General features: G+C 39.6%; 1 protein-coding gene and 1 long non-coding RNA gene across 3 annotated transcripts in view; one reads left to right on the forward strand and one right to left on the reverse strand.

The window, feature by feature from the left end:
• The window catches only part of LOC308389773, a 140,477-nt gene that overhangs the window by 89,301 nt on the left and 38,620 nt on the right, over positions 1–12,556 (reverse strand). The gene's annotated exons all lie outside the window — the stretch shown is intronic.
• On the forward strand, positions 3,191–9,642 carry gpr135 (G protein-coupled receptor 135). 2 transcript variants are annotated; one of them, XM_080870617.1, is made up of 2 exons: positions 3,191–3,835; positions 7,834–9,642. In XM_080870617.1, the coding sequence occupies exon 2, from the start codon at positions 7,844–7,846 to the stop codon at positions 9,176–9,178; it is 1,335 nt and encodes a 444-aa protein (XP_080726743.1). In that variant the 5' UTR covers positions 3,191–3,835; positions 7,834–7,843; the 3' UTR covers positions 9,179–9,642. The 2 variants fall into 2 exon arrangements, with proteins under 2 accessions (XP_080726743.1, XP_080726742.1); XM_080870616.1 differs by having other exon boundaries at positions 3,191–3,696.

The following is a 12,556-nucleotide window of genomic DNA, read 5'->3' on the forward strand; positions in this document are numbered from 1 at the left end:
ACCAAACATAACTTAATTTCGTGCAACCGATGTACATTTTTTTTTTTATGTTTATCCCACTGATTATTTTTTTCAGTGTGGGATCCTGTTTGTCCGTGATTTAAACAGCCCAGCGCTGCTCCCGACGAAGGGAAAACCAATTCTGCAGGGGAGACCTACCTCGGCACTTGTGCAGGTGAAGCCAAAGGGAAGATATGCTTCACCATATTTTCTAGTCTTTGGCTTAGAATGAAGTTGGTTTGGAAACATATTCAGCTATGCTTCATCTCCTGCTTTGTGTTTCTGTAGGCGCCCTGTGTTAGCAGTGTACAAGCGTTTTGTTCCCCCCCCCCCCCCCCCCCCCCCCCCCCTTGTCATCCCGCGCCCCCCTCTGCCATGGCTCTGCGGGGCCCCACACTTTGGGAAGGTCTGCGGTAGCACATGATTCTCCTTATGGGGACCTAGTGATGGCCCGCTTGAAGCTGACGCTCCGGTGCGTGTGTCAAAAAAATCAACACACTGCTTCAGAAGCACTGTGTCGAAGCTTGATTCGTTTAGCCAGAGTCACGTGATCAGTGACGTCCGAAGCTTCATTTAGAACCTAACTGCTTCGGTATCTGATTCAACAGAAGCGAATCATTCGCGGGATTTGTGGAGTGTTTTGATGGTGACAGATAGCAAACCACTGATATTTTAACTGAGTGATTTGGAGCCAGCGAGGAATAGAGGAGGTTCTGTTGTGTGGGAGTATTTTGAGTTGACTTTGGTCAATCGGGTGGGTTTTCCAGCTTTGCGTTCTTGTTGTTTGCTTTTGTTTTGTGCGTGTTTATTTTATCTGACAACGGGAAAAACGTAAAATGTCAAAAATCTGCTTTTCATAATATAAATATTATTAAATATCTTTAGAAAGACTTCTATTTGACTCTTTACATTTAATGTTATAAAAAGATACATTTTGTTTGAAATAATCTTAAACTGTTAGTCTGCAAAATGTGCAGCAGTTTAATTTATTTATTCTCTTTAGCTGAGAGTTTGTGGGACCCAGGTAGACTGTATAACTGCATCTCTACCAGTTTCTCTGCACTCCAGCCTCTTCTGTTCCATGTGAAAGGATTTTCCTTAAGGCAGGAGAAATGATCTAAATATAAAAGGAACAGGTTCGGCCATCGCACAGTGGAACAAATGTTCTTCTTAAATACAAATGGAAGAGGGTTACCTTAAATGCATCATGTTTTTAATTTGCAAGTTCACAATCAATTCTACCCCCAGGTCAAAAATATGTATAGGAAAATTTCCCTAATGTAATATTATTTATAAAAAAAATACCCGTCTACCGATTAACTGCATAAGTACATGGAGGCGGGACCTCACAGCAGAAGCATAATGTGTGTTGTACATTATTATATGTATATTATATGTAACGTGGTATTTTTCAATTATTGTATTTACCAACATCAAGACGTCACAAGCAAAGAAAGACCACGCCATGGTGCATGTTTAAACAAGGAGAGTTTACTGGTCAAAATTATTTATTAAAGAAATTAACAACATTTTTGTCACCCCAAAAAATACACGTTTAAAGCAACACAACGGTGGCCCAATATTAGACAGCATTCCACTCTGTAGAGTGGGCAATCATTACTCAGCAGTTGGTTTTATTTTGTGGATTCAAGCTGCCCTTCATATTTTTGGCCACCAGATGTCACCAGAGAGGACTTGTGTTGAAAAGCTTGGAGTAATGAACCGTTTTTCAATACAAGCTTCAATGTTTCAGAAAGCTTCATTCATCACTACGGGGACCTGATATGTCTAATATGCTGCTGAGAATATAGCCCAGAAGAAGCGTATAGTGTAGGTTTTATTTTGGAAAGAGCCATTTCTCTGTAATAAACTCTCTTTTCCAAAGATGAGTGATTTCTCGATCAGATAGAGTTATTGTTTTTATAACTTTTTTGTTTCAGCAACATTAAATTTAAAAACTGTACGTTTGAGTTAAAATATATATTTATAATTTTAATAAATGACAAATTAAAAAAGCATGAACATTTTTTTTGTATCGAAAAAATATCAAACCGTGACACCAAAGTATCGACCCGAACCGTGAATTTTGTGTATCGTTGCACCCCTAGAAAGGAGCCCTTCCCGACCCAGCAGCAACAGGTGATGCCACAGCAAAAGGCCTCTAAGTGGACAACCAAGTTAGATTAAGCAGATAAAACATCCACAAATTCTGTGCAATGGCAACAACATACATACCATGTCAATGCACCTGTTCACATGCAGCCGACCAAGCAGCGAGCGACAACAGAAGCCAGGAAATTTGCAACATGTTCGCTCAGGGATTGAGAACGGGCCGGAAATTTGACCGTCAGTGAGCATAGAGAGGGAGGTGACAGAGCCTCCTTATATACACAGCGCCCCTGCTGGCACTAGGTCAGCATATTCAAAACGGGCATGTTACTCATTGAGAGCAGGCTTAAACCATCCTGCTACATCATGTCAATATTGTGAAAAAATCAGAGGAATTCTTCCAGCACCTTGTTGAATTTATACTATAAATTTAAAAAAGTCAGTTCGGAAGGAAAAAGGGGTCTAGCCTGCTACTAATGAAGTGGCCAGTGTAGCAGTGATTCCTTGTTTATAAAAGCCAAAAATAAAATGCATGATTTCAGCATTGTATAATCTTATATAGCTTTGGGAGGGAAACAGCTTTGTTGTGCTATCTGCTTATTTCGGATGACCCCGCAAAAGTCTGCTGACAGTCCAAGTTTTTGGACACTTGCCCACAAATAAAATACAGAATTACCAAAGTGAAAAGAAAAGTGCTATACTGCATTACTGAAGCTCATATGATCAAGGTTAAGAAATTGTTTCATGTTCTTGTTTTTAATTCAAGGCGCTCAGTCCCCTGCTATCCTCTCCTTGCCGAACACCCGTTCTTCCCTTTTATCAAGATCTACTGTGTGTGTGTGTGTGTGTGTGTGTGTGTGTGTGTGTGTGTGTGTGTGTGTGTGTGTGTGTGTGTGTGTGTGTGTGTGTGTGTGTGTGAGGGAATATTAGCGTGTATTTCGCCTCTGATAATTATGCCATTAAGTATGGGCTCAGATGGTGCAAAATTGCACACAGGTTGCCATAGCAACTTTATGAGACGTCGGTCCAAGTTTTGAGCACGTTCAAACAAGGCGTGGCTTCTTCGAGTGAGTGAGCGAGAGATGGGTCATAGTAGAGAAGCTGAGAGACGCGATGGATGCTGGAGCCGTCCTGCTCTCGTTTACAGTCCGTTTATTGCGCCTTCGGTCTCAGTTTATTAACACCGTCCTTAAATCAACCAACAACATGGCTACGGTGGTCTTCCTCCGACGATTTATTTTATTTTATTTTTTGAGTTAATTTTTTCATAGCGACGCTGAACACAACGGTGATAGAAGAAGAAGATAGACCGAATTTGTTCTCCATACAAAGGCTTGGAGAGGCCCACATCTCAACATCATGATCTAGCACATGCCTAGGACTGCTCGTAGGTGCTTTTGGACGGACGTGTGATGGTTTTCCTGGATATGGAGCCTGCTGTGTGCTGTAAGGATCAGAGCAAGGAAAAGGCTCGATGGACTCTGCTGAAAACAGCTCAGGACACATCCGTATAACTGGCGTTTGGAGCGAAATGACTAACACAAAGGCATCGCTTGTTTGTGTGGACAGTGTAAGAAAACGACTGAGGTAAAAGGAGGAAAATACTGAACAAATAAAGACTTCACAAGCAAATAGCGAGCTTTAGACTATTGACATGGCTGCACCTCAAACGTACAAGGCTGTGAACCAGTCCGCCTATTTAACAGATAGGAGGAAAACATAACAGGTGAGGACTAAACGTATTTAGCTGATATTCAGTTTAATGATGTTTAATTAAAGATTTTGTTTCTAATAGCACAAGGGTACAACTGCTAACTAGCTTTGTAGTATAGTAAACAGATTTTCTTTTAATATTCCAACACTACCTTAGAAGTTATGTCTTTTCCAAATCACTGTAGCTACGGGGGTATACTTTAAAAAAAGTTACCAATATGAAAAAAAAGAAGCAAAAAAATGACAGAGGGAAGCACAAACTCATCGACAGATATGCATTTCAATTTGAAATGTGTATTATGTGTATTTATTAATGCATTAAATAAAAACAGGCAACAGGTGGCTCCACTTTGAACTAGCATCTTACAGTTTTGATCAAACAGTGAATCCCAGTTTGATTCTGTAGAAAGTTCTTTCTTACTGTATAAACTTTATAAACAAAGAAAGGAAATGCAAAACATCTCAAACAAAATGATCTACAAAACTAAAACAAAACGGAGCAGGAGGCTTATCCAGATAAGCTTGTCGACAATTTCTTAATTAAAATGGTTACTATATACAAATATACATATACAAATGCATAGATGTGCATCCATGTGTACAGATACATCTTTGAACCTACAGACAAATACTTTTTCATATCACCAATATAATGATATTCTCATTCTATACAATAGCACAGCTCATAACGTGAATACCTAATCTTTCATTTTTATACACATAAAATATGTATTGCTTATATTTATCTTAAATTGTGCAATATTTTTACTTTCTTTAATTTCTTTGTCTGGGCTGTTCGACAAAGTCACTCCACAAACTGATATGCACGTTTTTAAGAGCGTTGGCTGCACATGGCTGCTTTAAATTGCATTTTCTGCTCACGCCGTACCTTCCCTCTCTATTCTTAAATAAATTCTGAATATTACTTGGAAACATAGTATTTCTTGTTTTGAACATCACCTGTGTGGTTTTAAATTGTACTAAATTCATGAATTTCATAACTTGTGGTTTCAAAAAAGGTTTATTTGTGTGTTCACAATCCCAAACATTGTGTCCTTATTGCTCTTTTTTGCATCGTGCATATTTTTTGTAAAGAAGTTGTTCTGTGTTGTGTAACAGCTAAAACAGATTCATATAACAGGAAGGCTATAACGGCAAGAATATGTACTGATGATGCTTTCCTGGAGTCAATCTAAGAACCACTCAATGAGGTCATAGTCCTTAAAGCTGGGCTTTATTTCATGCAGGTCACTGTGGAGCGTTATTGAAATGGCTTTTACGTAAAGACAGAAAGGCAGCAGGCATGGAGTGCTCACAGAGCTATTTACAATCAAAAAATGTCCAACAAAATGGACCATACCACTATTAAGCAGCCAGTGTAACAGTGGCGTGGTCCATGTGGTTTCCTTTCCCGTGTTGATGGTCTTGGAGACAGTGAGAATAAAGACCACGATTAAATGAGTTACCAGCAGCTACTTTAGCAATCATTAAACCAACATAGAGACTCTAATCTAAAACTGTGTCTGAAGCAAGGGATGTGGCTTTTTTTTTCCTTCCTTCATTAACAGAGTTGCCTTTGAGGACGGGCCTGCAGGATAGTGTGCCTTTTCCATCTTTTATGCCTTCATAGAAATAAACACCCGTGCAAATTTTCATGAGACTGTCACCAAAATGCAGCAGCCAACTGAGTGAATCGAGAGCAGAAAGTTACTGATGCACTCCATTTACACAAGGAATAGCACCGATAACCAACGGCATCGACAGAACTGATATGAATTCTTAGAACTGACTGCTATTAGTGGTGTAGTGACACATTCAGGCCTTTTACAACAGCTCACCCAGGGGATGAAACAAAAATACAATAACGCTTGTTAAACATGAATTTTTTTTATCAAATTAAACTATAGTGTTGCTAATTAGTTTTATTCACATTTCTTTATATTTAACAAAATAATTTGTTGATCTAATGTAAGGCCATGTGAAACCTTTCAAAGGCCTTCTTTGCACCTAAAGACAGAAAAGCTTTTTTTGGTTTTTTATTAATGTTATATACCATGCCTTCCATTTCTCAGTTTTTTGTTTGACCAGGACTAGTGTAAAGTCTTTATATAATGCTTTAACAAAAAAAAATTTAATTATACAACTCAGTTTGAAAACCATCTGGTCCCACTTGTTTGCAGATTTTATACTTAACACCTAATTCCAATTTCTTCTTTGGCAATTTCTGCTACAGGTGTTCATCAATTGCTCTAAAGATTCAGTTTATTTCAACAGGCTCTGTAATAGTAATGTCGTTTTCTCTGGTCCCCTCCCCAATCAGACCAGGAGTGACATGTTTAGCCGCATGTTCTCCTTAAATTGCTGGCTGTCTGAGTGGTCTCCAAAAAACCATGTGGGCTTCACAGATAATTGGGAAACTTTCTGGAGGAAACCTGGTCTTGTTAGGAGAGATGGCATCCATCCCACTTTGGATGGAGCAGCTCTCATTTCTAGAAATCTGGCCAAATTTATGACCCTCCCCCCCAAAAAAAGAATAAAAAAAAATATGACTATCCAGAGTCCAGGAAACAGAGTTTCAGTCTTAGGCTGTGTCCCAATCCAGCGACCGCACGCTGTAGTATGAGAAGTGTGGAAGTGCAAGGCTTGTGAAATGGGACGGTCTGGCCTTCGTCAGGCTGCTCAGGTTGCCTAGCAACCTTGATACTAACTGCAAGAAACGTTTCATACAGCTTTGTGTGACAGAAATGAAGGAGAAAAATGTTTTTTTGTTCATTCATTTTTTTTATGACATCACTGTGATTAGTTGAGTATCTGAGGCTGAGACCACGGGACTGTAAAACATGATTGTTGGGCTTCATTTCTGTGCTGAACAGTCATTTCAAGATTAGTTAGTAAATAACAATTAGCTGATGTTGTTCATTAGACTAAAGTCATCTGACTTTTCTCAAATCTCACTTACATATAATATGGCCAATATTATATTCATTTATTACAGCAGTAATAAATCATAATAATCTGACAATAATAATAATCTGACATATGTGTAAAAAGAAAATGTAGGAGCTGTGATAACTGTGTCTGATAGAATGAAGAGTAGACTGATATATGAAATATTCCTTTATTGGGTGAGAAAATCAGACCATGTCATAACTGCTGTAAGTCACACAGAATAGATATCAGAGCCTTAAACAGGCTGACTTCTGCTAAATGGGTCAAACTGGGCAGAAAGTCTACAAACACATAACATCCTTATAGAATATGATGTAACACTATAGATCAACTTAGCTCAGAATATATATTAAACCCAAGTTAGTACAAACATCGCTAAAGTCACATAACTTTGCCGACATGTGGCCAACAGGAATGTTTTAATGTTCTACATTATTAAACATTCGCACATAAATAAGTGACATAATATTCAGTACTTACTTTTAAAAGTTTACTCTTCAGCCGCTCCGCTTCAGCTGTCTGCCGTATTTTTCAGCAAAATTATCCACACCCGCCGCCGCGCTATGAATTGTGGGATATATGGGACCACGAAGTGTACACCGGAACACACTTCAAATTTGGGGAAATCGACGGCGCATTTGGAGTACACTTTGGATTGGGAGAGCCGTCGTCACGACGCTGTGACGTAATAGGTCTCAAAATGCGTGCGGTCGCTGGATTGGGACTCAGCCTTACACGCCTCTATGCAGCTTCTCTCCTCCTGCTACCCCCCCAAAACCCCATCTCCATTGAGACTGTGTCAGCTCCCAAACAGACAAAAAACAAACTAAAAACCAGCAAAAACAACTTAAACATAAAAATCCAGTATCCACATCTGAACCAAAGAGTAAAACAGTGAAATGTGGATTATTACATGTTAGGTCTCTCCTCCAAGTCTGTTAGTAAATGATTAATAATTGATCAACACATCGATTTACTCTGCCTTACAGAAACCTGGTTGCAGCAGTGAAAACTTTGTGTCCACAGTTTTTTGAACAATAATTTCTCCATCTTGTTCTTTAGGGTTATTTCCATGGTGACCAACCTCATGGCTACCGCTACAGAGACCATAGTGCAAACCACAGGAAACCTGTCAGACCATAAAGACCAAAGAGGAAGTGAATTTGGTCGTACCCATCAGGAACTAAACCCGTCTGTGCTGAGTGCTGCTGAGAGTAACTCTGTTCTCCATGGAATCATAGTGGCAGCTCAGGCACTGATACTGCTGTCTGTATTCCTTCTCTCCTGTCTTGGTAACTCAGCAGTTGTCGTCGTTATCATCAAGCACAGGCAACTTCGAACAGTGACTAATGCTTTTATCATGTCGCTGTCGCTATCGGACTTCCTCACGGCTGTCTTGTGTCTGCCATTCTCTTTTGTTATGCTTTTCAGTAAGGATGGAGTCTGGATGTTTGGGGATCGTTTCTGTGTTGCCAATGGGTGTTTGAACACCTGCTTTGGTATTATCGCCACCCTGACAATGACTTTGATATCCTTTGATAGGTACTATTCCATTGTCAGACAACCACAGGCTAAAATAGGCAGACAGAAAGCAGCCCAGTTATTGATTGCAGTGTGGATAACTGCTGTCATTTTCTCTCTGCCTTGGTATCTGGTAATCCGAACACCTAAAGAAATCCACAAGCAAGGTTTTTACCACTGCATGTATGTGTTCCACTCTGGCACCTCACTCATGGGAACAGCTTATAGCATCTGTCTGATCATTGTATGTTATTTATTGCCTTTTTGCCTGATGTGTTTTTGCCATTACAACATTTGTAAGACTGTTCGGCTCTCAGAAATACGAGTCAGGCCTGTGACCACATATGCATACTTACTTCGATTTTACAGTGAAATGCGAACAGCCACCACAGTTCTGATAATGATTGTTTTCGTTATTTTTTGCCGGGGGCCATATTGTCTAATGGGGCTAGTTACTGCTATAGGGGACTACACATTTAATCCTGCAATGGACACAGTGGCCATTTGGCTAGCTTGGGCAAATGGAGCCATTAACCCTCTGATCTATGCTCTGAGGAACCCAAATATAGCCATGTTACTGGGACGCAGTAGAGAGGAGGGCTATCGGACCAGAAATATTGCTGCATACCTCTCCAGCCAAACTCAGAACCACGAGGCCCGGTTTAACAATGCAGAGAGGATAAAAGATCGCTACCTGAGTCGCGCAGGGCTTAACAGCCAGCTGTTGACTTCGAGTCCTGGAAAAACAGGAGGGGGAGGAGAAGTGTCAATGTGGGCTTGTAAAAACCCTGCTGTGTACTTCTGTAAGGACACTCAGCAAAATACTGCATCACTGCCAAACTCAGTTGGCGCTCAAAAGACAAAGAGACCTGACACGAGCCTTTGAGATTGTAGAGTTTGCATTATCTAAGAGTTGGTTTCATCATAAGTGTTATTGCTATGAATCAAGATTTGTTTTAAAGACTTGATACTGTGTATGACTCCTGAGACCAAAACTCTTATGTTTATGATTAACATTGTGCTCCAGGTATGAACAACACAAAGAATAATTTGAGTTGTTCATACTAAAATGATCATATTTACACTGTGCAAGTATCATCTTGGATGATACCATTAGGTCCTCTCAAACATACTCATTTAAACTGACTGAAATGAGTATGTTCTTGTTCTGTGACACAGAATGCTAAAGGGTGCAAAATAGCTCATGTCTGAGTTTGAACATCTTTATATCTGTCCTTAATCTTAAATGTGCCACACAGCATATGTACTGTTCACGTCATTTCCCCTGTCCTCACCAGCAAATTAACATTGTCTATTGTTTGTTTAGCATATTAAAGCAACATAATTAGATGCCACTCTCCTAATATCCCTACCTATCAGTGGCTCCAACATGACTTTAGTTGGAGCCACTGATAGGTCAGTCAGACCAGGAAGTAGCATTGTGGCATTTTTCCACAAATGCTTCAAAAAGATATTCATTACAGAGCTGGCTATCAAACTGCTACTCTGGGGAAGCCTGTTAATGCGCCCGTTAACACGCGGCATACTACTGCCATGCAGTAACAATGGCTCATAAACCACAATGTGAGCCTGCTAGATTGTGAACACAACATATTCAGTAAATAATTCTACGACTGATTTCTCCTCTAAGCCTCTCTTGTGATGAATTTAGTGTTATAATAAAATTGATAGTTGAGTATAGGTAGTAGGCATTAGCCTCCTGTTGCGTGGCCTGTCAGCTCTTCACCGGCTATAGCCGGTGTAACACTGACCTCAAAAGTACTTTCCGAAGGTAAAATATGTGAACTTCTGAATAATGCACACTTGTAAATTTAAACAGCATGTGGTATCTACAAACATTTGTGTACAATGATGGTACAGCTTCTGAAATACTGATGTTTTAAAGTCCATAAAATTAAAATACTAAAGAAAAGAAAAAGGGTCTTATTAAATCTCCAAAAGTTGATTCTGTTCATCTGGACGTAGCGTCCAGATGAACAGAATCAACTTTTGGAGATTTACTTACCTGGATGATTGAGATGCATCAAGAGGTGTTACTAAATGTGTATGTGCTACATTGTTAGTAGCCTTTGTGTACTTTTTTTTTTTTTTAAATGAGGTGGCATTTCTGAATTATTTCCTGACTCAGATATTTTAGTTCCCAGCGTTACAAAGCAGTCACACATGATCCTTACCTTGTGAGAGACCGGCATTTCAATACAGTATACTTACATGTATTCTAATGATGGTGATGCCACTCTCATATACACCAAAAGAATTGATTTCCTGAAGTAAATGCAGTGTGAATAGATAGATGAATGTTTTGAGCTGAAATGTAATAATTTCTAACTGATAAGTTAGAAATGTTGAATGAGCTGAAATACAAATCATTCAGCTAAAAGTGCAGAACTGTTGAAAGTTCACATAGAAGTTGGAAAGTAGCTGGACACCTTTAAAATGTACAGTACATTAGAAAAAGCTGACTAATGACAAAAGAAAATTTAGAGTCAGAAACCATCTGAATGAATATTGAAAGCTCACATTCTTTAAATCACTAGAAGTGTGGAATTGTGTATTTTAAATTTCTAAACTGAAGCATCTTAAATTCTTAAAATAAAAACAATATTTGCATGTCTGCTCTAATCCGCTGTGTGTGTAGATCAGTGGCTTCTTCTGAAACTGAAGTGATGGACAACAGCCTCTTGCCAGAGGACAATGTGATAAACAGTTCATGTGAGGGGTCGTCAGCATCGTCTTAGTAGAGATGATGACGTGCTGCTTTCTGCTTTTGTTGCTTCCTCTCAAACAGGAAGTCAGAGATCCACCTGAAAGTGGGACTAAAGTCCTGAAAAAGTAGCCTGGCATAAGTTCCCGCAGAGTCCAGATTCTCTGTCGAGAAAGAGCTCATTCAAATCTTTGGAAAGTTATCAACTGACACTAATGAACCGTGTGTGTGTGTGTGTGTGTGTGTGTGTGTGTGTGTGTGTGTGTGTGTGTGTGTGTGTGTGTGTGTGTGTGTTTTTGTGACCTCCTGCCCCCAAAAAGGTCATAAAAGCAGGAAGTTTACTAAACAAGAAAACAGAACCCTCACATAGGATGTCCCATAATAAAACACTAGAGCCTCCCCCACCAACAAACTGGCTGGGGAGGTGGTCAGAAACAGATCCTACAGTTTGAACCAAGACTTATAAATTTAAGTACAATAATGGCAACATTTAACAATTTGACTCCAACATAAGCCATAATTCAATTCAATTCAATTTTATTTATACAGCGCCAAATCACAACAAAAGTCGCCTCAAGGTGCTTTATATTGTAAAGTAGACCCTACAATAATACATACAGAGAAAAACCCAACAATCATATGACCCCCTATGAGCAGCACTTTGGCGACAGTGGGAAGGAAAAACTCCCTTTTAACAGGAAGAAACCTCCAGCAGAACCAGGCTCAGGGAGGGGCGGGGCCATCTGCTGCGACCAGTTGGGGTGAGAGAGGAAGACAGGATAAAGACATGCTGTGGAAGAGAGACAGAGATTAATAACAAGTATGATTCAATGCAGAGAGGTCTGTTAACACATAGTGAGTGAGAAAGGTGACTGGAAAGGAGTAATAAAGCAGTGACGTAGACGTTACACTGCTCTGTCATGGTGAAGAGAGAACCGAGCGTAATCTATGGTGATGAGCTTTATGGATAGTGACGGAAAGAATGAGATGAAATGAGGAAAGGCGCTTTCTCCAATGGGTGGCTGTGCTTTTCCTTATCAACTTACTAAACCATCCATTAGTACTGGTACTACACTAAAGCCTATTAAATACAACAACCAACCCATAATTATTTTAGACGTGTAACATTACAATAGTTGCTGTTACATTCCCTAGGATGATATTAGTTTTTACTTTGTGAAATAATGTCTGGTGTTTTGTCTAAGCGCCACCTCCTCCTGATTAGGAGCTGTTGCCTGAATCAAGCCAATCAGAAATCAGCAGAGCCCCATATAAAGTGTGTTTCTGGTCCTTCTGGCCATTGTGACTGCCATACGTGTGCAGGCTTACATACCTTTGGAATTGTATGTGTATCTTATGTGACTGTGGCCAGACTGCCTGTAGGGGAGAGCTGCCTTTGCTTTGTGAATCCTTGTTTTCTCCTGTTTATGTGCTGGTTAGGTAGGTTATTGTTGTAGGTTGTATATTTGTTTTCTTTGGAATTAGGTAAGTTCCTTTTATTTTCTATTAGGGATGTTTTGTCTGTTATGTTGGCTTTAG

Source organism: Rhamphochromis sp. 'chilingali' (genome assembly GCF_963969265.1).
Source record: "Rhamphochromis sp. 'chilingali' genome assembly, chromosome: 21".
Classification (NCBI taxonomy): Eukaryota; Metazoa; Chordata; class Actinopteri; order Cichliformes; family Cichlidae; genus Rhamphochromis; species Rhamphochromis sp. 'chilingali'.

Coding starts and splice junctions, on each gene's coding strand:
- gpr135 (XM_080870616.1), top strand. CDS start 3,584: ATGGACTCTGCTGAAAACAGCTCAGGACACATCCGTATAACTGGCGTT. Junction 3,697..7,833: donor AGTGTAAGAAAACGACTGAG/GTAAAAGGAGGA, acceptor CTTGTTCTTTAG/GGTTATTTCCATGGTGACCA.